General features: G+C 39.7%; 1 protein-coding gene across 3 annotated transcripts in view; it reads left to right on the top strand.

Annotated features, from left to right (window-relative positions):
- RFTN1 (raftlin, lipid raft linker 1) overlaps window positions 1-27431 on the top strand; it is a 135886-nt gene that overhangs the window by 16831 nt on the left and 91624 nt on the right. For all 3 annotated transcript variants that reach the window (XM_078377249.1, XM_020780138.3, XM_078377248.1), the window contains exons 2-3: window positions 1273-1425; window positions 26925-27111. In XM_078377249.1, the coding sequence (XP_078233375.1) occupies window positions 1281-1425; window positions 26925-27111 (332 nt within the window). In that variant the 5' untranslated portion in view covers window positions 1273-1280. The remainder of the gene's footprint in view (window positions 1-1272; window positions 1426-26924; window positions 27112-27431) is intronic.

Below are 27431 nucleotides of genomic sequence, written 5' to 3'. Positions count from 1 at the left end.
TGCAGCATTGTCTTCCCCCTTTGCAGTTAATTTTTCTCCTGCCCTTTTTGTCAGTTGGTTTGTAATGAGGAAACAATCCACAGGAGAATTGTGGTAGTGGCTTCAGATGTCATGATGAGTCATGATTTGAATAAGCCAGCAGGAAATCATTGTTTCAGGTTGTAAGTCGTTGCTAGTCAACAAACTGTAGCTTGTTAGCAAAGATGGGACTGCACATCATAGCATGCCAGCTTTCAACAAAAGATGTAATGGATTCACATGATGGTACACAGTAGACTTTGTCTGGCTCTGTATGGACCTAGTAGCCTTATAAAATAGATGCAAGTGACTTTTAGAGGGGCAGGGTACTATTATGGTCAGTTATTTTAATCAATACATGCTTATCTCCCTACTGCTTGCTGCTCTTGTGAATCTTTCAAGAAAATTGGCTTGGAAGGTCTGGCAAAGTTTCTCTTTAGCTTCTCATGCTATCTTGATCACTCTGCTAGTGTAGGAGCAAGATCTCAAATCTACCTAGCTATGAGTCTATAACATCATTGGAGGAATATATTAGTATGTGAGAAGCACAATTGTACAACAAGTAAGAGTCCTGACAATGCTCCAGCAAAGTTGCCGGAAAGGTACAGAATCAGCGTTAGATATTTTCTTTTCTGCACTTTCAACCTCATTGATTTGAAATGCTCCTTGACATAGATTTATATATGTAAAACTATTAATAATGAAAAGTGCATGCTCAATAACATGTTAGTTTCCAATGTTTGCTATTTAATATTTTGGATGAAAGATGATGGGTGCTATCTTGATGCTTACACCGAGCAAAGTCTTCTTACTAGACAGAGGTCCAGTACACTTATGGATTGTCCCTCTGGGATTCTCACATATTCTTGTTGCATTCAAATTTCCCCCACGTTATTTATTTTGTTTTAGCTGTTGCTGAATGTAATGTGTATTCTGTGTTCCCAATATATTATAAGTAGAAATCCTCATGGTGAGGAGAAAGAACACTCTTCTCCTTCTTCTCCTTCTCCTCCCTCCCCCTCATGAAGTACATAATGCCTGAAATTGGGAGTCAAGTCTTAACTGAAAGTGTGTTTGATGAATGGATTCCATTAACATACTGAACGTTTGAACCATTTAATCGTGCAGTTGAAAAATCCATGACAAAAAGTTGTAATTCGTACTAAAAAAAGTTGCTATATGTGGGAAGGAAGATACTTCGAACTAACTAATCAGTCCTCCCCTCCTTTTTGTTTTGTTTTGTTTTGTTATCAGCTATTGCAATGGGTTGTGGTTTAAACAAGCTGGAGAAACATGATGAAAAACGGCCTGGTAACATCTATTCAACTTTGAAGAGGCCCCAGGTGGAAACCAAAATAGATGTTTTTTATGAATATCATTTCCTGGAATTTACAACATTAAGTGATGGTGAGTCCCTCTTCCATTTATAGATTTTGAAAATATTTTAATTATGATAACTGTAGTAATTAATGTTGATAAGGAAGATGAATGGGCATCCACAGCATTTAAGATCTAAATGAATGACGTTTTATCACTTGCTGTACATGTTATCATGCTCTATCATGTTTTTCCCCTTAAACTCTTAAATACTTCAGCAATTTCTGTTACTTTATACAATTGAACAGAATGTAAGCCATCATAAGTACTTCATGGAGAGGATTTGAATATTCTTGATGTAAGTTTGTCAGGGTGCCAGTTGTCATTTTCTGGCTAACTAATTAGAGTAACATGTCCTTCAATTGTCTGTTAAGCGAGAACATTTGTTTGGACTGTGCTGACCAATACACACCTGCTAATCACCTTTTTGTGGTGAAACTCTGAAAAGAAAATATGATTACATGTAAAACAAAAAGCTCTCTATGCTCTGATATTAATCTCTTTAGAATTTAGAACAGAATTTGTCATGAGCCTCTAATTATCTCCTTTCTTGCATCTCCTCAGATCGTATAAATAGAGCAGTGTTTCTCAATTTGGAGGTTGTGACCGCCAAGGGGATCCCAAAGTATTCTCTCTCTCTCTCTCTCTCTCTCTCTCTCTCTCTCTCTGTGTGTGTGTGTGTGTGATGGATCACTTTATATGTAGCTGTTGTTAAATAATTTCATCTTTGACCTTTCAGAGTGGGTTATTAAAGTTAGTATGTATGGATATAAATGTGAAACAGGCCCATTGTGGGGAGAAAGAGATTTCTGCTTTCTGAAAAGGGATGACTTTACCCCATTAAAAATATCCTTTTTGCAAATTGGGGGAGGGGGTCACAAGTTGCTTGGCTGTTATTAAAGGGAGTTGCAACTCAAAAAAGATTGGGAACCACTGCTATAGAGGATGAATTCTAGAAGGTCATATTGTGGCCTATGGCCAAGCTGGACATGATGCTAAATACATATTTAGAAACCTGATCAGGATCTTTTCAAAAAGTAGATATGAAGAGCAAGGTTTCCATTGGGATGTGGAGGGATGAAACCTCTTTTTTATCCCAGCTAGGTTGATGGTGGTTTAAGATAAGACCAGATGTTGAAGTAGATCTGCTTCTTCCCCATACATGATTCTTTCAGATACATTTTTTTAAACTGGTGCTGCACCTGAGACATCGAACATGCAAACAAAGCTGAGCTATTTCTTAGTTGTCAAGTTACAAAACAACAGCAAGCTAATTTTGTCAAATGTGTATTGAGGCAAGGTCCTACCAGGATAAATAGATAGGCTTTCCCTTTTAAGTTTGCATCATTTCTAAATAAAGCATTGACATCTTGTCTGTGGAGGCTTTAAGATTATTTAGTACCCATGGAGTTTAGACCTTAGCTAAGCAATGACACATTTAGCTATTAACACTCATTAAATATGTTCTTGCTTTCGAAGACAAGTATTAGCAGCCATTAGGAAGCATAGAATCATTTATATTCTTTTTTGTTTTTGCTTAAGCTGTTTTGACCATTATTCATAAGTGTATCACCCACACTGAATACTTAGGAAAGTCATATTGTGCTACTTAGCTGCTACAGGCTGACTTACTAAGTTGCATATTTATTATGTCTGATGTAACTAAATGGAGCGATTGCTATCAAGAAATGTTGTTCTTGGCAACTTTGTCTTTGCTTTATAAACAATTTCTGTTGAAGTTTTTGTTGCTTCCACTAATGCTGTAACTTGTAGTTTAGACATATATGACTGCTAAACTATTTCCTGGCAGATTTAAATTTGTTTCTTTCTTTAAAAAACTAAAGAAACAGTAGTGGTGTTAAAAAAATAACTTGTTAGCAAAAGAGGTAGTCATGTTATCTGTTGATTGTATAGTCGTGGGAAAAAATGTTCTTTTAGATTAACAATGCTTAGAATTATGATTTAACTGGCAGTAACCATCTTGAAAATAAACCAGTGAGCAGAACACTTTACTAAATTCTAGCATTAAGCGTACAATATATTAGGATTTTTATTGGAGAAGGAGAAGGAAGTGCTATGGAGATTATAATATAGGTTATAATATAGTTTGTGTTATAGTGGAATTACACAAAGAGAAATCATACCATGTACTTTGGAGATAAGGACATGTTTAATCTAGTTTCCATAATAAGTGTAAAGTTGTTTTAAATTCAAACCATTTTGGCCTAACGATTTGCACTACATAGGTTCTAGCAGTGTCAAAGCTCAAATATAATAAGCTGTGGGGTTTTTATATATCAGTAAGTGGGACTGGAACAAAACAAATGGGAAGGAATATAGTATAATCCAGTTGCTGTGAGAAGTGTAGAATGCAGCAAAGGGGTTCAAAATGAGGATAGTATTCGACTTGAGCCTAATCTGAAGAGTCTTGCATTTTCTTTAAAGCAAAGAAAATGCAAAACTCGGATTGGATTAAACATTTGCATTTTACTAATACTAATCAGACTAAACCAATTGTTTTTGTTTCTAATTAGTTCAAGTAAAATTTCATTGCATATCAGTGTATGCTCTCATGACTTGAGTCTCTGTGGCAGATAAAGGTAAAGGTTCCCCTTGACAATTTTTGTCCAGTCGTGTCCGACTCTAGGGGGCGGCGCTCATCCCGCTCTTCAAGCCATAGAGCCAGCGTTTGTCCGAAGACAATCTTTCCGTGGTCACATGGCCAGTGTGATTTAGACACGGAACGCTGTTTACCTTCCCACCGAGGTGGTCCCTATTTATCTACTCGCATTTGCACGCTTTCGAACCACTAGGTTGGCGGGAGCTGGGACAAGCGACGGGCGCTCACTCCGTCGCGTGGATTCGATCTTACGACTGCTGGTCTTCTGACCCTGCAGCACAGGCTTCTGTGGTTTAGCCCACAGCGCCACCACGTCCCTTCTGTGGCAGAAAGGAAAGGTAATAAGATACAGTATCAAATGAATATCAAAGAAATTATTCAAAATGGCCTGTGCAATAGAAGTTACATAATCAGTACTATTGATGGTGTATAATACTAAAATGCAGGTAAATTTCATACTGTGTTTTGGGTTGAGTTGTCAGACTGAGGCAATGGTGGTTTACACCCAAGCTGCTAAGAGCTTTACATTTAGTCTAGCCAGTAAAATATTATTTGTAGAGAGTACCCCAGTGCTGTAGTTGTGGCAACAAATCTCCTTTCTTAGGTTTGAAAAACATCTTTATCAACTCCAAACAGGCTGAGTATATTACTCACTAAGCAATAATACTCACATTTTAAACCCCTATGCACACAATCTTGTCCTTCTAGGAAGACCATTTAACTGTCAGCCAACATTGAAAATGCAACACTTCGAGCTTCTCTGTTTAGATGGTACTGTACTAACATTCTTCCTCCTAGTTATTTTTGTACTGTTGTGTGTGTGTGTAACACTAGCTGGGATTTAGACTTTTTAGACTCCAGTCTTTGAGTCACAAATGCTGTGGAAAAGTATGGCTGGGGAAAGGGAAATGTGTATTAAATCTCTTCTCAGGATTAATCAACCAGTGGGGATACAGGTTTACAGTATTAAATATTGGTTAATGATGGTATGAAAACAGTTAGTTGTCCTTTGGCATAACTTGTGTTGTTGGGTTTCAAATCTCAGGACTGATTCACACTTGGGGTGGGAAATGTATTTTTCTCATGTACTGTGGAGTTTGCTGAATAAAAAGTTGTAGATGTGATTTCCTGGCATGTATCTCTATGTGTTTACAAACATGCATACTGTATCCTGCTTCAGTCTTTGCTGTGTGCTGTTAGAGTCAAATTTGCCATGTAAAGTGTAAACCAGAGCTTAGAAATCTGTGCACAGAAAGATCAAACTTGTTGAAACCATGGTCTCAATTCAAAGATGTTCATATACCATGAGACAGGCCTTGTTTCCCACTAATAACCACAGGACAATCTCATGCATGGCAGCTGTTTCTGGCATATCTAAATCCTTATCAAGAAAGTGATAAGGAGAGGACTCTAGTGGAGTAGATAGATCTTAGAACTACAGTGCTCGAAGGGACCCTATGATGCTGGTCTTCTTTCCTGTAAAGTTCATTGAACTTTCTGCTTTTTTTAAAAAATTGTACCATTGGTAAAAGATTCATTTATTTCTTCTCATTGTATAATTTATTTATTTACTTCATTTCTATACCATCCAATAGTGCAATATGGATTCTTTAGGTGGCTAACAACCAGCACATATAAGCTACTAATAATACAATAAAAATTATAAACATAAACAATAAATGATAAAAAATAAAACCACATGACTGGCTGAATGTGACATAAGTAATGAGCTGATGACTGTGGTTATGGAATCATTGCCATGTTGGCAGGCATGGGCAGACTCAAGGGAGCTACGGTTTATAATAGTGAGACAGATTCTAACAGTGATTGTTCAGGTGTGAATTTTAAGTGTTACATAATTGTTATAATGACCAAGCAGAGTGGCCATTTAAGGAGACAGCCCTGTGATGGAAGGAACCAATTGCCCGTTAGTTATGGATGAAATGATACAGAGAGCCTTCTAGCAGGCTTCCTCTAATGCAACTGGTAGGCATTATGGACTTATAGATGGATAAACAGAGTGGACTTTTCTTGTGTGAGCACCCTCCTCTATAACAATGTGAAAAGTAGTTGCTAGAACAGACTCTTTATTGGAGCAACAGAACTTTTAAAGGGCCAACCGGGCCAAATAAAAAACCCTAAAACTTTAGGGTGCCAGGGAGTTAATGTCACTTCCACAATTGTGGGGGAGATGGTCCCCTATAGAGTTTCTTCACTGGGAGAAGTGCAGCCTCACCTCCTCTACCAATTCTAGGCTACAGCACAGGTGCGCCAGGCATGGGGTACCACAACAAGGGTGTTGTATGCTGGCAGTCAGCTGTCCTTGGAGGTAGGTGCCAAAGGCACCTTCCCCTGCTACACCTCCTAGTCTGCCAGTAGCAGCTGCCCCATAAGTACGATAGTGCTCTTGAGAGGTATGGCCAAACTCTAGCTGAACTGGGTTTTCCCGTGTAGCGCGGTGTGAAGTGGGGAAGAGTAGGATGCTGGTCATCTGCATATCCCTGAGTAGATATTGATTGGGAGGTCTCCTTAATTGGGCTGCTTGCTCCAGCTGCTTCCTTTGCAGGTGGTGTGCCCAATGTTGGTTGTGAAACTCAGACCCAGGCAGCTTTGTTGGTTGGCACCAGCAACTCAATCCAACACGCTGTCTCAGGATCATGACCACATATAGCCATTGACCTTTCTTGCAACGGTAGATCCTTCAGGGCCTCATGTGCTCCTTCATCTATGGTGTCAGCCCAAGAGTCCTCCCCTGCATCGTTTCTTTCCTTAAATCCCAAGCCTCGAGGATGTCATCCACATTTCCGCTGGCCACACCCCAGTCTACAGCTGAACTGTTGGTTGGGAATCTTGCCATAAATCTCGGGGAGGTGGAAAGCCCACTTTCGCAAGCAGGAGGACCTTTGCCAGTCCTACATCTTGGAACTGACTTTTCTGTATAAACTAAATCCTGGCATCTAGTGCCATTTGCATTTATTGTTGAAATGGGTTTGGAATTTGGTTTTCCTTTTCTAGTGCAGAGTAAAACTTGGAAAGATTTCTCCAGTCTTCCTTCTGTTGAAAAAGGGAAAATGATAAATCTGGATGCTTCTTGATTGAAGAAAAAAAAGGGTTACAATTCATGGCTTTGTTTTTTCATTTATATAAGGTGGGATCACATCTCATGTCTGTCTTTGTCCAGCAGAAAATGGAGAAGAAAGGAAAGGTAGCTAATACAGGAGGCAGCAGGAAGGAAGGAGTGGTCTCAGAGACTCCGAGGCATGTAAAAATAAATAATCTCTAAGTTTAGTGGCAGATGCAGAGCATCTTTCCCACAGACACCCTGTGTTAAAAGAAGAAGCATATAAGACTTTCATTTTCCAAAATTCATATTGCAACTTTTGGACTGGCAAATGTACCTGTGATTTTAAAATTATTTAGTATGCCAGTTGCTTGTCCCAAGGCATGCAGTTCAACAGGAATTTCTAATTTTCACCAAATAATTGAGATACATTCTGTTCTCTAAAAATGTTTTCTGCCTGCACTGTGCTTGTTCAGGACATAACTGCTTTCTCTTGGATCTATGAGCAGGGATTTTAAAATTGTGCAGCAGAAAGATAATTTATTTTCTAAAATAGTACTTTTGTGGGTGGGCCATTTTATATGACTTGAATTAATTAGGCAATTTATTTTTTCCAGTGTTTACCTAATGTTCTTGTTCCAGAAAGCAGATGGAATCATAAAGAAAACAAACACTCCTAAGCTTTAGGATTGTATTCAGTATTTCATCTCACTTGCTGTATTTATCTGCACCATTGTCAAACTGTAGCAAAACTGACACCTGTTCAGCCAAGTGGACGCTTTGTGGATTAAAGCCATAATAAGCCAGTTGATCTGTTTGAGCAGGTGGGACATGGTGGCGCTGCGGGTTAAACCGCAAAGCCTCTGTGCTGCAAGGTCGAAAGATCAGCAGTTCGAATCCACACAGCGGAGTGAGCTCCCATTGCTTGTCCCAGCTCCTAGCAGTTTGAAAGCATGTAAAAATGTGAGTAGATAAATAGGTACCCCCATAGTGGGAAGGTAACGGTGTTCCATGTCTAGCCGTGCTGGCAACGTGACCATGGAAACTGTCTACAGACAAACACTGGCTCTATGGCTTGGAAACGGGGATGAGCACCGCCCCCTAGAGTCAGACATGACTGGACAAATTGTCAAAGGGAACCTTTACCTTTACCTTTTCATAGCATAGTGCTAAGCATGTGAACCAGGAAGTCCTTGGTCCAAATCTCATCTCAGCTGCAAGGTTAGTAGGTGGAATTAAGCAAGTGACAAACCAGTGCCCTTAAAAAAATATATTTTCTAAGCAATAAATTTTTTACTGGCCTGTCATTACAGAGAGATTGTAAGGACTGTTGATCCAATGTATGTATGTTTTGTACACTTGAAATGTGTTATTTAAAAGCTAAGTACAGTGGTGCCTCGCTTAACGAGTGCACCGTTTAACGATTAATCCGCATACCGAAGGACTGCTCCCGCCGCTCAGCTGGGGGAAAATGTCGGCAGTGGGTGGCGGCCTCGGAAGGACCCCGAAGCCACCGCCTGACTGCCGACATTTTGCCTTCCCAGCTCTCAAAGGGCCCCCCTCCGACATTGGAGAGAACCCCTTTGAGAGCTCGGAAGGCTCTCAGTGGCGGCGGGGGCAGGGTAGGGTGGATCCGGAAGGCTTCCAGGCAAAGCAGTGGAAGCCGTCCGGAACACACATACCCTGCCGCCGCCGCTTGAAGTCACCCCGCGCTGCCTATCCCAGTCATGCTAGCATGACTGGGATAGGCGGCGCGGGTCGGCTCCCGGCGGCTGGGGCAGGGTAGGGTAGGGGGGTCCGGAAGGCTTCCAGTGCTTTGCCTGGAAGCCTTCCGGACACCCCCCCACCCTGCCGCCGCCGCCGCTTGGATCCGCCCCGCGCTCAGCTGAGCACGGGGCGGATCCAAGCCCAGGATGGGTAGAAATGCCAGCCGGCTCTTGCGAAAGAGGGAGGTGGAGGTCCCCGCTCTCCTTCGCAAGAGCCGGCCGGCGTTTCTACCCAGCTGGGCAGCGGGCTCTTGCAGAGGAGGGAGGTGGCTCCCTCCTTGCAAGAGCCCGCCTCCCAGCTGGGTAGAAAGGCTCTTGCGAAAGAGGGAGGTGGAGGTCCCCGCTCTCCTTCGCAAGAGCCAGCCAGCGTTTCTACCCACCTGGGCAGTGGGCTCTTGCAGAGGAGGGAGGTGGCTCCCTCCTTGCAAGAGCCCGCCTCCCAGCTGATCGGCGGTTCCAAAATGGCCACCAGTTTCGCGCCCCGCTTACCGAGGGCGCGAAAATGGTGGCAGTATGGAGGAACTTCGCTGAACGGTGAGTATGGAAGCCATTGGAACGCATTAAACTAAGTTTAATGCGTTCCAATGGCTTTTTGCTTTCCGTTTAACGAAGTTTTCACATAGCAAAGGTTAATCCGGAACGGATTAACCTCGCTATGCGAGGCACCACTGTATGTGTGTTCTAGAAAGATAGTTTGTTAGGTATATTCTGCTGTAGCAGTCGTATGAAGCTCATTGTTGGTCATATTTTACCAGCATAAACTCAGCTATATGTCTGCCTGATCAGAAACAAACATAAATGCATTTCATCCAAAGCTGGCTAATTTTCTTTGTCTAAGAATGCTGGGTGTAATTTGATATATGCAGTGACTATGCAGTGACTAATTCATTCAGACTAGGGGAGACTTCTGTAGCTGAGTGGTAATGCACAGATTTTCCATGCAGAAGATCTAACATTCAATCCCTAACATTTCCAGTTCAGGTTGAAACATAGTAAGCTGCCTTATGCAGGTCAAACCATAGTTCCTTCTAGCCTCATGTTGCTACCTACTAAACATAAATGGAGGTCCCTGGTAGAGATGGGGGTATTCAGCTGGGCTTGATGAGGGTCTGACCCCTGGGGCCATACCATCCACTCACGTGTCCGGTGGCGGCGGAGGCCTCACTCTTCTTCCAGTCACTCCCAGAGCCCCGCTCGGCTAGCCACTCCTGGCAGTGGGAGGGAGGATGAGTGGGATTCCGGGAGTGATTGGAACGAAGAGTACGACCGCCACCAGATGTGTGAGTGTATGGTCCGGCCCCAGAGGCTGGACCCTTGTTAAGTCCATCTGAGCAGAGGTATTTGTATACGAATATGAATACCCCTATCTCTAGTCTCTGGTACGTATTTCCTGGTCTCTCATCCAAATATTACCAGGCCTGACTGCATAGTTTTTGAGGTCAGTCAAAATCAAGTGTACTCAGAATAGTATGGTGGCTTTTTGATAGAGGACAAGAAGACAAAAGAGATGTCTTTCTGCTTCATTCCATGTTCATTAGTTGGAGAGAAGGAAATGCTCCTCAGTCCCACTGTGTTCTGAAAATTGACCTAGTGCACCATGGGGAGGCTAGTCTTGCTGCCCATTACACTTTATAGGGGGAGCCTCTCACTGGAGTATCCTCCCCATAGTGCATTAGGAAGATTCCCAGCAAGCAGCGGGAGTGATGGGGTGTTCCCTTCCCCTCAGCCGATGCATGTGGAATGAAGTAGGCAATAGCTTTTTTCCTTTCACCATCCCAGAAGTCTGCCTGGTGGATTTTAAGCATCCTGAAAATCCCATCCTGATTTGATGTGATATAAGGGAGCTTCCTATATTATTTGAAAATGTTTCTTCAGTTGAATTACTCATTCGTTCAGTTCAATTTCTGTCTGGAGACTGGTCAATATTGTAAACCTCACAGCCATGGCATGTGGCTGAAATTTCCATATCTCCTGCTTTGTGTATCATCTAGCCTGACTAATAATTCTGGAGAACTCAGAAGCTTTCACATTTTGGTTGATTGTTGCCTTACTGTGGCAAGAATTTTTATTATTTTTAACTAAGGGACTACTACTTTAAGGAGAAAAATGGTTCTAAGCTTAGTACTCTTCAGAAATGCTCATATTCCTATGATTATTGTTGTAGTGACATATAAATAACAGGTTTGTCATTTTTTTAAAGAAAATTACATGAATTTTAAATCTGGACTTGGACAACAATGCCTAACACGTACATTTTGATGGACCATCTTGTAATAATGGAATTTATTTGAACACCCATGCAACTGTTGCTTGATAGACAGATGGTTGAAATCTTTTACACCAAGTGGTGACAGCTTCCCTGCTGAGAAAAGATGGGAAATCATGTATTTTGGACTAAGATTTAGTGTAAACCACCAACTGTAGAAGAATGTAAATTATTTTTATAGAGGAAGGGGAAAATAAAAAATGTTAGCGGCTGTCAATGACAACCCACCCATAAAAATTGTAAGTGCTTTGAAGCAATACAGATTTTATTCATTAGGGTGTGGTTTAGTTGGTTCTTATTGGCAGCAGTAGAATGCATGATTTGAATAGTAAAATTCAGATTTTGGCTTCAGATACTTGCTTGCAGTAGATACTGTATAGTTAAAACGCTATAGGCATGGGTTTAGATCCAGTACAGATCTACTCATTGTTATTGTTCATACTTTGATTCCCCAACCTCAACTGTTTCTCCTTTTCTCCCCTGCACACACTCATGATTAAATGTAAGAACAACAAACATTTGCTAATTTTCTTCCCTTGCAACCTACCAAGACACTTTGTGAGGTAAGGGGAAAAGGTCAGTTGTTGCAGGATTTTTTACTCCTGCATGAAGGGGAAAAAACTGCCACTTTTTGCAGCTGCTGCTGCAGCAGCAGACTGTCTTTTAATGCAAAGAACTTTTGCTTTGCATAAAAAATTCTATTTGGGGAGAAATATGAGGGTTAGGTTTTTTTTAACATATAATACAGTGGGTTGTTTTGCAGTAAAATACTATTTTTCAAAAAAGTATCAAAATGAAAAAAAAATGCACAAAAACTCATAATCTTACCCAATAGGAGCAAGTAATCAGGGATTTTTGTTTTTGTTTTTAATTTTACTTGCAAGAACAAAACAAGGCAAGATTTACATTCTTATTTAATTCAGCTCAGCTGAACTCCTCCTTCAAGAGCAAAGCTCTGCAATTTCTTGCCTGAAAATAGACTGGTCCTGTCCCTCCTATTTATCACTTTGTTTCAACTATATTAGCCTAATCAGATCTGTTAAGGAGTAGATTATAGGTCTCTGCATTCAGGTACTTTGTGAAACCTCAAAAATTTTAGAGGTTTTTTATGACTTCAAAGTTGTGTTTGTATGTTTGTGCATGTTCTGGACTGTCAAGTCAGAACTGACTTATATTTTATTGATTGATTGATTGATTGATTGATTGATTGATTGATTGATTGATTGATTGATTGATTGATTGATTGTATTTATACCCCACCTATCTAGTCATTTTGACCACTCTAGGCGGCTTATAGCGACCTTAATATGGCTTTCAAGGTAGATGATATATTTAAAGATTGGTTTTACCAGTTCCACTCTCCCAGTTAGTTTAGATAGCTAAGTGGGGGTTTGAACCCTGTTCTCCAGGGTCCTAGTACATCACTATGTATACTACACCAGTGGCCCCCAATCTTTTCTGAATCGTGGACCAGTTGGGGGGTGAGGTCCGTGCATGGGGGCAGGGCCGCCTGTGCTTGTGGAGGGGCAGGGCGCGCTTGTACACATGCGTGAAGGGGTGGGGTGTGATTACGGAAGGGGGCACGTGCTTGCACGCATGCACGGAGGGGCAGGGCGTGCATACATGTGAGTGGCAGGCCATGCATGCCGGTGGAGTGCATGGGAGGAGTGTGTGCGGGGTGAGTGGGAGGTCTGTCTCTGTGGCCTGGTCCTGCCATGACCATGGACCAGCACCGGGCCGTGGACTGGGTGTTGCGGACCCCTGTACAATACCACACTGGGAATCTATAGTGAGTTATTTATTTTGGCTTTTAAAAGTTACTTTCAAATTGTTAATGACTAAATGGGGCCTGGGGTGAGACAAATGTACGATCTCCAATGTGGATGGAAGGAGTGCTCAAGTGAGAGTTAAAACAGATTGCATTTAAGATAATAACCTTTAAGATGCCGTCTGTACAGCACCAAATTTCCCATTGTGGGCAGATCCTCAGTTGCATCACAAGGAGTTCACATGGTGCTGTCAGGGAAGAAGGCCCCCATGTGATTTGTCTCCTTCCTTTTCTCTGTTGTTTCTCTTCTCTCTTCCACATCAGGTGTTCACTCATATTGTTTTGTCAGGCAGCTGTATCTCTTCTCTTTTTTTTCCAGTTTTTGAAAGACATCACACATACTGCTGAGCAATGCTGCTATCTTGCTCAATATATGCTTTTCCCACAGCTATCTATGGAACTCCATAGAGGCCCTCTGGAACATTTAATATGTTACATGTGAGAGCAACTTCTGCCATATTATTGTAGACCTCTACTGAAAATTGAAAGAGAACATACCATGTATGGAGGCCAGGTCCTCTTATGGACTGAGAATTGGTTGAGAACCAGGAAATAGAGAGTAGGTGTCAGTGGGCAATTTTCAAAAATGTAGACAGGTGAAAAGCAGTGTGCCCCAGGGATCTGTCCTGGGACCAGTGCTTTTCAACCTGTTCATAAAGGACCTTGAGACAGGGATAAGCAGCGAGGTGGCCAAGTTTGCAGATGACACAAAACTTTTCTGGGTGGTAAAGACTAGAAGGGATTGTGAAACTGGGAGAATGGGCGGGAAAATGGCAAATGTGTTTCAACGTAAGAAAATGTAAAGAAATCCACATTGGGACAAAAAATCATAATGTTGATTATCAGCTAATGGGTTCTGAGCTGTCTGTGATGGATCAGGAAGGAGAACTTGGTGTGCTGGTGGACAGCTCCATGAAAGCGTCAACCCAGTGTGCAGCGGCCGTGAAGAAGGCCAAGTCCATGCTAGGTAAAGGTAAAGGTTCCCCTTGACATTTAGTTCAGTTGTGTCCAACTCTAGGGTGTGGTGCTCATCCCTGTCTCCAAGCCGTAGAGCCAGCATTTGTCCATAGACAGTTTCCATGGTCATGTGGCCAGCCCGACTAGGCACAGAATGCCATTACCTTCCCACCGTGGTGGTACCTATTAATTACTCACATTTACATGCTTTCGAACTGCTAGGTTGGCAGGAGCTGGGACAAGCGATGGGAGCTCACTCCGTCACGTGGATTCGATCTTAAAACTGCTGGTCTTCTGACCATGCAGCATAGAGGCTTCTACAATTTAACACACAGTGCCACCACATCCCAATTCCATGCTAGATATCATTAAAAAGGGGATTGAAAATAAAACAGCCAACATTCTAATGCCATTGTACAAAACCCTGGTAAGGCAGCACCTGGAGTATTGCGTACAGTTCTGGTTGGCGCACCTCAAAAAAGACATAGTGGAACTCGAAAAGGTGCAGAAAAGAGCGACTAAAATGATGACTGGCCTGGGGCAGCTCCCTTATGAGGAAAGGCTACAGTGTTTGGGGCTCTTTAGTCTAGATAAAAGGTGCCTGAGGGGTACATGATTGAGATGTATAAAATTATGCAGGGGATGGATAAAGTGGATAGAGTGAGCTCTTTTTCTCTCACACAATATTAGTACCAGGGGACATCCACTCAAATTGTGTGTTGGGAGAGTGAGAACAGACAAAAGAAAATATTTCTTCACCTAGCGTGTTAGTCTGTGGAACTCCTTGCCACAGGGGCAGGCCCGTCACCCCCGCGCCCCCTGCACCCCCACGACAAAGTGACACTTTTAGAAGCCTCCCGGGTGCTTTTCCACTGCTGAACAAGCCCTGGGAGGCTTCTGAAAGCAGCGCTTTGCCGCGAGGGGTGCAGGGGCACGCGGGGTTGGTGGGCCTGCCCCTGCCAAAACAGCCACCCACCCACCTCCAGCAAAGTGCCACTTTCAGAGGCTTCCCTGGTGCATTTCCACTGCCTGTTTACCTGCTGGGAAAGCCCGGAGAAGCCTCTGACATCCTGCGCCAGTCAGCTGTGAGGCGGGGAGGGGGGCGTGAGCCGAGAAGAGCACACACACACCAGCAAAGCACCACTTTCAGAAGCCTCCCGGGGCTTCGTCTTGTGAAACAGGGCCATAGGAAAAATAGTCTTGTGAGGCACCAAAACCCTCGCCAGACCCATTCGTCTAGCGAGTTTTTCGTGCAGCGAGGCACCACTGTATCTAGTTGTCTCGTGTGCTCCCAGAGGCATCTCGTGGGGCCGTCTGAAATACAGGCAGCTGGACTAGATGGGCCTTTGGCCTGATCTAGCAGGGCTCTTCTTATGTTCTTATATAATCTTATGTTCTAAAGGAAGAAAGTATCATCACGATGGCATACCAAAGAGAGATAGCCATAGTGGTGGAGGAATATTTAAAGCCATAAAAAAAGACATACATAATTTGCATTTGATGATCCTGCATACTGTACTGACCCTAGTGACAATCTGGGTATCCAGTGATGGAGGAAAATGTCCACTTAGATTTGCCTTTCCATAGCAGTAATTGTCTTAGAGGCCAGTTTTGGAATAAATCTCAAAACAGTTTGATTATGAGAATGATTTGTATATACAGTACATGGATTCTCTGTAGAAAATGTAACCTGAGAAGATTTTCAGTGACTGAGTACTCAGTTTTCCTAGTTAAAATGTTTTTTCCCCCATTCTGTAGCAGTTTCTTTTTCAATATAACAAGTCTGAGATGACTTACGGTAATTAATGTATTAGGTGGATTCCAATGGATCACTGACAAGAACTGCTTTTGTTTGCAGGGCTGGGAGTGTCTCACCTTCCTCCTCCAGCTCCTTCTTGCCTTCCAAATCCGTTCTGGAGTAAATCAGATATTTACAAAGGGTTACAGAGAAAGTGGGGAGAAAAGGAAGTCACATCATACAAGTGGAAGCTTGTCATATGATGTTGAATTTCAGTTATTACACTGACTATATCCCATTTTAAAACATGTGTAGGCTGTCTCATTTAAGCAACCTGCATTTCCCTTTATTTTTGTGTTGCTCTTCATTTTTTTGTGTTGCTCTTCATTTTTTTTCTTGCTCTTCATTTTTTTGTCGTGTTGCTCTTCATTTTTTTGTCTTAGCAAATTGCTATTTAAAGTAAGCAACATCTGTTGTGTAAAACAAAAACACTAATAAGGCAGTTTTATGCAATTAAAAAAAAAAAAGACTGAGGCACTCTTCCTCAGAAGAGTGCTGAATAAAAAGCAGAAATAACCACAGATCACTGTACCGTTAGAGGTTATAGTTCCTTAACATATTTACATGTCTGCCATCATCCTATGATCTGTAACGTTGCCTCAGAAGAAAATACTGTAATTCAGTATCTTAAGAATTGATCTTGTACAGTGACAGACATTTGTGCTTTACAGATTACATTAAGCCTTTGATGGTGTGAATCAGGGAGTGCTATCGTTTTGAAAGAAACTGGTGTGTCACAACTTGTGATTGCCTTATGGAGAATCTCTATCTGGACAAGAAACTTCAGTTAGGAGAGAATATGAAGAAATAAAACAGCTTTCAGTTGCTAAAGCTATCAAACAAGCGTGTACAGTATTGTATTTCCCTACCTGTTCAATTCATATGCAGAACATATAATACAGAAAGCTAGATTAGATTCAGATGAGAAGGAATGAAAATTGGCAGATGAAAAATAATTAATATATGCATATGACACCAGATTATTTGTAAAAAATAACAATGATCTGAAATAATTACTGATTATAGTTAAATAGGAAAAGCAAGATTACAGTCAAGCATTCAGAAGACAAAAATGACTACAGAAACATAAAAATAATTTAGTGTGCACATTGAAGAAGTTGAAATAGTTAATTGTTTTCTATATCTTGGTTCAGTTATTAACTAGACATGAGAGTGTAATCAAGAAATCAAAAGGGGATTAAGACTTGAAAAATTAGCTGTGAAGGAATTAGAAAAGACCCTTAAAAGTAAAGTTGTGTCTCTGAAGGCTATACTATTCCTGATTACAATATATAGATGCAAAAGTTTGACAATGAAGAAAAGCTAACAGGAAAAATAACAGATTTATTAGGAATATGGTGTTGGAGGATAGTTTTACACATACCATGGGCTGTCGAAAAGACAAATTGGTTTTAGATTAGATGAAGCCTGAACACTTACTGATTACATCAAGACTGTTGTACTTTGGGCATATTGAAGAGAGAAGAAATTAAAATATGATAATACAGTATTAGGAAAAGATGAAAGTAATAAAAAATGGGGAGGACTTAATATAAGATGAATTGGTTCAGTTAAAGAAGTCACGGCCCATAATCTGAAAGACCTCATCAGGGCTCTTAATGACAGGATGTTTTGGAAGTCATTAATACATACGCTGTTGTAAGATGGATGCAGTTTGACAGCATGTAACATAAACATAGACAATTTCTTCCAAATGGATAAGCTTTTATTTTATATTGGTTGCTCTGTTTTGCATGTGCCTTTGTGATATAGTTGCATGCAACAGGTGGCTGAGGATTTTTATTTAGATGTATCATCTGCATAAGACAAAAGACAAAAAATAGATCCTCCTCCTTTGCTTAGACAACGTCTGTAAATCGTTGTTTATGATAAGATGATCTTTCTATAGTGTAATATATGCCTGTAGTGGGCTGCAAAAAGGTGACATCATTCCTGCCTGTCAATCAGAGGATAGGGCAGGAGGGGCGGAGCTAAAAGGACAGTTAAGACAGCTGGAAGAGACAGTTAGGGAGACAGTTGGAATGAGATAGGGATAGAGTTGGAATCAGGGAGAGATAGAGAGAGTTAGGGACCACAAGATGTTGAGAAAGTGTTAGGATTTAGGAATAGATAAAAAAGGGGTTCAGAAAAGAAACTGAAAGATTAAAACACACATGTAACAGGCAGAAATGAACTTATAAGTAAAACATGGGAGATATTGATTTAAAGTACACAAGAGTTCTGAATACCAGTGATTGAACACATGATGTATTATACATGAATACCAGAACCAGTTATATATTGATTTCCTTTTTTATTTGTTCATTAATAAAAGAATGTTTAATTGAAAACCTGATTCCTAAGTTATATGAGCAACTCCTGTGTGTGTGGGACTTGAATTGGTATTAAGAGAATACCTGGTGGCAGTGAAAAGGGCGTATTTACCTTTGTAGAGCCCAAAAATAAAAAGGGCACAAAGGGGGATCGCCACAATGCCCTTTAATTATGTTCACAAATGTGATTGCTATGTTTGCTAACCAATACATTACATACACAAATCAAGTGATCTGTTTTGTCTTTTAATTGAAATCTGGTCTGAGAGTATTCTGAAAATGTTTTATTTTGTGCAGTGTGTTTATTTTATGTAATGCTGATGGGGAAAAAAGACAAAAATTTATGTCCAAAGGCTTCCTTTAAAAAAATTACAAAACGTTCTAATTTCAGAATAAAAAGCAAGTGTAGAAAGTAATATATGAACTTTGCTTCTGATGAGTGCCTAATACTTGCTTGTCTTCCTGTCCAACCACTCTTTTTCTGTGTGCTTACCAAATTTGCAACAACAAAACAGACAGGAAGTGCAGGGAGTGCAGCTTGATAACAAAAAGTCAGACAATGACTGGATAGTTTATTCAGTGAACATGTGGTGAAGAACAATGAAAATAATCTTGCAGAATATGTTTTAATTTTCGCCGTTTGATCGTTTGAAAAGCTTCATCAAGACAGTCAACCCAGCTGGCTAAAAAAGAGGCAAAACTACTGAGAAAGACAGATGCTGCTTCTGAGCTGAGCTTTCTGAAATAAATAGCACAATACAAAACAAAACAAAATGGAATAAAATTACTCTGAAATAGTTCCAAACTTTGCACAACAGTGACTTAACAAGAGACTACTTATTGTGCCAATCTCTGTTCGCCTCCTTTTTCTCTCTTTCTTTTAGCTTTGAGAGGATACAACTAGATGTTAATTTGTTTTGCATTTTAATAAACAGCACAATGGATGCTAGCAAATTAGTACATATGATTTAGCACCCTTTGTCAATTCTTATATCAGGAACAATTTTGAAGTAAGACCATGATGCAGAGCTTAGTGAGTGAAGCACAACAGTAGACTGATGCTTATTCATATTTTATTAGCATCTGTAGCATCTCTTAACTTCTTCAAACTCCATCAACGTAATTTGTAAGCTTCATAGTTTATTCCCTTTTAGATTAACTCCTTTTATCATTTTGTTTGGAAGTACGTGGCATCTCTAGGCCTCCTCACAGCATTGAAATCTTTAATTTTTTATGGATCTTACAATATGTGAAAGCTCCCTTTCCCCTTTAGTTGATACCAAGCGGTTCGCACAATGAATGTTTATGAGAAACTGGTAGGAACTTTGTCATTTAGCACACCTGTCATATTGATCAAGAGAGGTGGTTCACATCAGATGCTAACGAGAATTTTCCTTCCCCTTATGAAGACATCTATTTCCTTAAGAAAACGTTACGTCTGATCTTCAGAAATATGCATCTTCTCTCTGTCTCTCTCTCTGTCTCTCTCTCTCTCTCGTAATGTTTCAGTTCGTATATTCAAATGACAACCTGTATCCACTCCACTTATGTCCAATTATTAAGAAAATGTATTTTTTACTAGATATATGAAACTTAGGGCATGAATGTAGTATAAATGTCCATTTTCACCTGTAGATATCTTCATTTTAAAAGTAGATACCTTGCACCCACTAATTTATTAGTGGGTTCAGTGGGAAGGGAAAAACAACTCTCACATCTGCTGTCTTCTGTTCTGCTCGCTGAAGTTCACAATTGGATTGTGTCCATATAGATACATATGTAACTATGTGTATGTGTTCCTCTGTTAATGTAGTTATCAAACATTCATCGTGGACGTGTTTGATTTCTGTGTGTGACTTTTTAATGTGTGTGTGTCACTCCTTGTACCTCTTCAGATCATTAATTATTTATTGCTAAGCATTTTAATTTGCTTATCACTTGTCATGTTATGAAAAGACATATGACTCTGTTTTATGGAAAGTAGGTTGGCACTTTTTAGTAGCAGTTCAACTACAGTACTTGACAAAAGTATAATGAATCATTGCCTTGTAATAAAGAATGAACTTACAGCAGATTTTGGTGAAATTTTGTGTATTAATCATTATGAATACAGAATTGCTAAAGAAGTAGGAACAAGTCAGTATCAACTAGTATGATTTAAAGAACATGTCATCAAGATGTTACTTGTTCTCTCTAATGTGAGAAATGGCTGCACAAGGTTCACTCGCTTTGCTTTCTTTTTAGTAACAAAACTAAGCTTGCTACAATTTGAAGGACACCTGGGAAATTCAAAGTGTGTTATTTCTATATTGTATAGGGAAAATGAGAGGGATATTTTTTTTCTTTTTTTCTTTTTGTCCATTCACAAGGTTAAACTCTTGTGTTTCTGAATCACATGTTACTAGAGATGGGGACAAAACTAAAATGGCGCTTCATCTTGCTTCATGGGATGAAGTAGATAAAACTACTTCACAAACCATGAACTGCGCCTCCCCGACCCGAGGAACAACAAATCCAATTTGTCATTCATCGAATCATTTAAAATTTGTTGATTTTTTTTTTTTGCTTTCCTTCCTGTTCCTATGCCCATGGGGTTTAGCAAGAAGGTGGAAAGCAGGGATCAAAGTGATCCCCCAGCACTTTGATCCCTTCACTGTTCTTCTTATGCCATGCAGGCAAAGGAAGAGGAGGAAAGGGGAACCAAGCCATCCCCCAGCCCCAGGGGTGGGATTCCCTTCGGGCAGGTTTAGCAAGCCGCCTGAAGGGAAAACCACTCTCTGCTTATGCCCCCAACGAACAGCTGATCCGTGGGGGCATAAGCAGATAGGGAATGAAGGGACGAATATGAAAGGGTCTCTGGACCCCAAGAATACGAAGCAACAAATATCTGACAAATCAGGGATATGTAATGAATATCTTGATTTGTTTTTATATTTGTCGCCATGTCTACATGTTACATACAGATTCTGGAACTCATGACATCAGAGAATCATAAAATTACAAAGTTGTACGGGACTACAGAAAAACTACACAATTTTAGTATTGACAATGAAGAAATTAAATTAATTAGAGATTATTTATACCATGGTTCAGTCATCAATCCAAATAGAAACTGCAGCCAAGAAATCAGAAGATTTGAGACTAGGAAAGGCAGCAATGAAGTAATTAGAAAAGATTATCAAGAACAGGGATGTGTCACTGGAGACCAAGACCATCCACACTAGAGATGGGCACAAACCATCAGCAGTTTGGCATGATTTGTTTCCCACCTGAACAGGAGATCTGCCCTGCCCCCCTCCTTTACAGATTATAAACTACAGCTAAACCTCATATTCATACTGATGGGGTGCACTGAAAATCTGATCCTGAACGATTCCAAAATAATTGTATCTTTTATGTTACTGTAACAGTGGTTCATGTTTTACTGCCCAAGTACTGGAAAACTCTACAGATACTATTAATGGAAGCTATAAATATGATCCTGTATGCTTATGAATAAAATTTTTAAGGCAGTGTGGCATGGTCGTTGAGATTCTGTGAATTTTTTGGGGAAAAGAAACTGTCTTTATTTCCTAATTACGGCCATAGACACCAAGCAGATGGGGATGTGACTTTGGATATATTGTCCTTGAAACAACCATTATTATCATAAATATCTTGTGAAAGTACTAACAAATTTATAATTATTCAAAAAGTAAAAATGTCACGATAGGTAGTTCCACTGGCAAACAGCACTGACTGTCAGCGTATTTTCTTACTATTTGGTTGAAATCTCCTTTCTTGTGATTTGAATCCATTGGTTTTGGTCCTGCCCTGTGGACAGTTGGAAGGAACCTTGCTCCATCTTCTGTGTAGCAGCCCTTTCAAATGTTTCAGATAGTTGTCCTACCACCTCTCAATATTCTCCTTTGTTTAAATGATTTGGGTGCAAGGTATCTACTGCCTCTCCTTTTATGAGCATATACGTGAGTTTTTAAATCATCAGAGGAGGCCTTTCATTTGGTCCTACCACTTTCACAGGTGCATTTGGTGAGTGCATGAGAGGAAGGTCTTTTCTGTTGCTGCTTCTAAGCTGTGGAATTCTCTCCAATAGGAGGCCAGGCTGGCTCCCTCTTTACGTCTGCAAGCCCACATATATCTTTCTCTTCAGGCCAACTTTTTCTCAGTAACTGGCCAAAGATAGGGTTCTTAAGAAGGTTTTTAGAATGATTTTGTTTTTATTCACTAGTTTTTGATTTGTTACCTTTTAAATTCTTGTTTAATATTGTAATGATTTATTTTTAGTTTTAATGTTGGTTTTGTAAGCATCCTTAGCTCCTCTTGAGAAGAATGTTGTAAGCTGTTAAGTCCTCCTGAGAAGAAAGGAAGGAAATTAATTAATTAATTAATTAGCTACTAAAATACACTTTGCACTGTCAACCATTCCTCCCAAAGCTTGGTGTCTTAGACCCTTTTCTATCTTGCTTGCCCTTTTCTGACCACCACCTTCATAGGTGCATTTGGTGGGGACATAGAAAAAGGCCTTCTGTCTTGCTGCACCAAAACTCTGGAACTCCCTCCCACAGGAGGCCAGGCTGGTCGATCTTTGCTGTCTTTCTGCAAGCAGACAAAGACCTTTCTCTTCAGAAAGGCTTTACCATGATGACTAGCTGTGTGAGAGGGTTTTTTTTTAATGGAGTGTTGTGCCTTGTTACTTGGAATCTGTTTTTAGTGTTGATTTTGTTTACCAATTTTAATGTGATACTTGTATTATTCTTTTAAAATTTATATGGTTGCTATTCTCAGCTTTCAGATATTGTCATTTAATAATGTAAACTGTCTTGGGACCGTTTTAAGGAGAAAGGTGAGGTAAAATATTTTAAATAAGTAATAAATAAGTAATAAATACAATAAATTCACAGACATTAGGTATTAATTGAATTTAGCAACATAAAATTCAAAAGGATAAGATTCTTGATGAATCACAAAATGCCCTAAAGTTGTTGCAATGACCTTTCAATTTCCCTTTTCTTGGAAGTACATGCCCACAGTCTCAAAAGAAAAACCCAACCTGTATGTGGAAAAGATACCTTTCTTCATTCAATTTTTGTCAGCCTGTTCTTTTTCTTATTATTTACCTTCCAGGATAACTTTCAGTTCCTTCTTTGCTACTGTCCTCCCACATCCGTTAAAAGTAGATATACATAACCCATAAGATCTGCCTTTATTATTCTCTTAATTTGTGTTATGTCATTTGCCACTGCATGGAGCAGGTTGAATAGCATTATTGGCCCAGAATGACTCATAACCTTTGCTTTGCCTGCCCTTATACTAGAGAAACATCCAGTGGCTGTGGTGTTTTCCTGTATGTGGAAAGAAATTTGAGGAAGAAAAGAATTTATGCTGAAGTGGCATACATGTCAGATCTTCTGTTACTGACATGGATATTCCCCTCCCCCGTGTTTTTGTATAAGCATCTTACCTAATTATTTTACTCTTGGCAATAATGTTCCTGAATGTTACTAATGATGACTATGCTAATAGAGCAAACATGAAAAGGAAAAACCTATTCGAGATCCTATTTGCAATTCATACTTTTTGTAGTATTCTTTTTTATTTAAAGTTTTAATATATTCTAATACAGTATAAGTAAGTATAAGAAATCGGCCTGTGTTGGAATTCTGGGTTTGTCTTTCATATTTATAACTAATTTGTTTATTGGGATTATTTATTATACACTTTCAAAGCTAGAAGAGAAGCTAAGAGTGCCACTTAACAAAGTATATCAAGAAAAGGCATAAAATATTTATGAGTCTTTTCCCCTTCTCTATTGGATATTATTTTCAATCAATATCACTCTGAGGTTTTGTTTTTACAAAACTTTTCTGTTTTCATTCCTTACCTTTGTTTCATTTTTTTGAATAAAAGTAACTCATATAGGTTTATTTAGCAGTGTTCATATCTTGGAGTAATTCAAGCACTCCAGACATTGGTTTTCAATAGATCCAGACTCATTGATTTACTATGTCAATCAATTTGATAGTGGCTGTTTAAAGGATTGTTAATGGCTTTATTTTTCAGTATTCTCTGTTCAGAATCATTTGAGAGGAAATGTATTTGTGACTGAAAGTGGATCAGGAACTGTGTCGCAACAGACCAGATTAGCTTGCATCTTTTATTGAGCATGCTAGGGTGCTGGGAACATGGCTATCTTTGCATTTGTACTGTGGGAAAAGAACAGATTATGTTGTATTGCCTGCCTCAAGTGACAAATTTTGGAAAAGGATAACTGATACGGATCTCAAGTCTACCATATAATTCAGATCTTGCAATTAGTGGGTGTCACATCCACCCTGTGTCCTTGGTTTATTTTCTCTAAACCCAAGCGCACCCTCTGGATGCTTTTCCTCCTTTCACACTGCCACCAGGTATTATTCACTCAATGCCAATTAGATAGATCTTAGACACGTGCTGCCAATACAACAGATTTATTGATCTTGTAGGTGTCATGCAAATCACAGGAGAAAATCACAGACATTTAGGCTTATTCATTAAATATCATTTGCTTTCACATTGGTTTGTATGTGTATTTAGTTACTGTTACAATATTCTTGGACTATCGATTCTCTATACTTTTGAACTCTTTCCTATTCTCTCTATCATTCCAGTTTTCCAATCTCCCTCTTAACTTTCACAATTCAATCTCCTAACTCTCTCTCCTCAATTTCCTATCTGCAACCTCTTTTCTCAAACTCTTCTCTCTAACTGCCTAACCAACTGTCTAACTGTCCTTTTGGTTCTGCCCCTCCTGTCCTCTCACAGGCTCCTGCCCTTGAGCTCCCCATGATGGACAGGCGTGATGTGGGGGGTTCCGCCACAGTGGGCTCAACACACTATGAGTAGATGGCCTGTTAGAACTCTATGCTTAATGAACAGAGTGTTTGGGGAAAGCATTTTGCAAAAATTCTCAATCTTAGGATGCAAAACTTCTGCATCCATCAGGAGAGACAAATGCAAGGACAAAAGTTGCTAAATAGAACATAACTACAGCTGTGTGTAGAAACATGTGACCTGCTGGCTGCATGTGGCCCCCAATACTTCTGGGACCCACAGCTCCCCATATCTTAAAAACATGTTTCCTTCTTGCTGGATTAGTGGCAGTTTTGGAGTATTAAAGGCTATTCAAGTCCTGAGGCTCCCAAAGGCTTTCCCAGTTCAAAGGAATCCAAAGAGCATTGGAACCTGGTGGGATAGAATAGGAAACTATGAGTGATAAAAGCCCCAGCTGATGATACCATCAGTTTGTGCAGGCATAACTTTATGCAAGAGGATTTTAGGTAAAGAGTAGTTAAAGCTATTCAACAGCAATCCAGCTACATTGCCAGAAAACTGGCCTTGTCTCTCAGCAGCACAGCCGCAAGGAGGCTAGTCTACCTTCCCTTGGGATGGAGGTCCATAGGCTAGGAGCAACTGTTGAGACAGCCCTTGACACATTTGACAAATAAGAAACGTGTCTACTTCAAATGGGTATAATTGAGTACTAACCCATTGGAGAGCTGGGAGGGTTGCCTAGAGAGAAAAGTTTGTTGCTGCTACTGTTCAAAAAGAAAAACAATAGCCATTACAATAACAATGGAGGTATTGTACTATAATCAGCACATGTGCTTGGCATAAAACATTAGATTGTGAAAAGACTAATAGATCATAATGGTAAAAAAATGATTTTTAAAAAGTTCTTCAGCATAAAAAAAGAGAAACATCCTCTGCATTCTGGGTTAGTTTGATTGACAAGCCACCATGTTATCTTCCTTTTTTTTTAATCATGTGCATTTCATTTTATTATATAGTGGATTTTAAAAAATGACTTTTACTTAATTTGTATGCTTTGAAAGAAATGGTAAGTGTATCATCCATCTGTATATGAATTTCTGGGGTTTTTCTTCTCTGCTTACAGAAAATGATATTGTGTGTCCTGTGTTCCTCAGTCAGAAGCTGTATTGTATATTCTTTCAGTGTAGTTCTTGCAGGTTAAGAAACTGTAGCAGTAGTGTAGGGGAGCAGCTTGTTCTCCTATTATTATTTAAATTATGCCCATCTATTATTAATTTTGAATATTTATTAGTTTTTGTGATACCTTTTTTCTTTATTCAATAAGAGATAGTCATACATTCTTAAGGGAAATATAGCAGAATAAATATCTCTCCCCCTTCTCAGTCTTACTGTCTTTTATGCAGACTATATTCCATAGGGTTTTACACAGAAGAGCATGTTTTAAAAACCTGAGCACCTTCAAATAAGCTTCTTATTCCTGTTGATGTTTAATGGGGCCTGCGTACATGCTGCATCTCTCAAGATCAGGATCTAAAGTGATATGAACTTCTCCCAAATGGGAAAGAAATTAAAAAGGCAAATGCTGTGAAATGGAATAAACACTTGCAAAGATGTAGAGGTGCTAAAAAGCATGAAAAGTGAGGTGTGCGTAGGTATATTAATGTAGCTTGCAGTATTTGAAAAATTGCCTTTCATTGGAAGTTCCTGTATACTCTCTGGCACGCTTTTGTTGACATGCATAATTTAGGTTTGGTCATAATCCACTGTATTTGCCTAAATAATAATAGTTTAATAATCTGAAATATCTAGTATTGTTCAGAAAGATAAGATGAATTCAATACTTTAAAAGACAACCGCTACATGCAGGTATAGTTTTTGCTGTTATGTATCTCCCATTTAGATTTATGCATAATTTTTATTTAAGTAGGTAAGGCAATGCAAGTTTAGGAAATCTGAAATTCTAAAGAATGCTTTGCAGAATGATGTGATGCCTATTTGTTTCCAAAAATGATGTTGGTTTTTAAAAGTTTTTGAGTTTCCACCACATAATTTGGTATTATTGATTAGTTTCCCTCTCTCTTTGGTTCCAGCTGAGCTACCAGGATCATCAGCAATCAGACTTTCTTCCTTACATGATCTTCCAGCTCAGCTACAAGAATTCTACCAGCAGGGCTTCATCTTGGCTGCTGTCCATCCCTTTGTGCAGCCAACTGATGAGAATGAGAAGACTCCCCAGGAACAAATCTTCAGGGCTGTGCTGATCAAGAAAGCAGAAAGGTAAAGCTCTTCTAGTGAACTGGGAGCAAAAAAACAACAACGGGATTTCCTGCTGAGATTTGACCTAGATCAGGAAATTATAGCAGTGTCATGTTAATATTTGACATGCAAGGCTTGGATATTCTTATAGGCTTAGCTTGTGTTTTGTGTTTATGATTTACCTTCAGCTTTATGATAGTCTATGAGGGTGACATGTTGAACTGTATTTCATATTTCAGAACACATTATCAGTAGGAGACAGCCAGTTCTGAGCAGAGACTTGGGAGGTGACTTTTTTTTGTTTTTTATTTTGATACTTTTATTTTGCTATGTGCAGCTAT

The sequence above is a fragment of the Pogona vitticeps genome, chromosome 6 (genome assembly GCF_051106095.1).
Source record: "Pogona vitticeps strain Pit_001003342236 chromosome 6, PviZW2.1, whole genome shotgun sequence".
NCBI lineage: Eukaryota > Metazoa > Chordata > Lepidosauria > Squamata > Agamidae > Pogona > Pogona vitticeps.
This window is presented reverse-complemented; position numbering and strand designations above follow the sequence as displayed.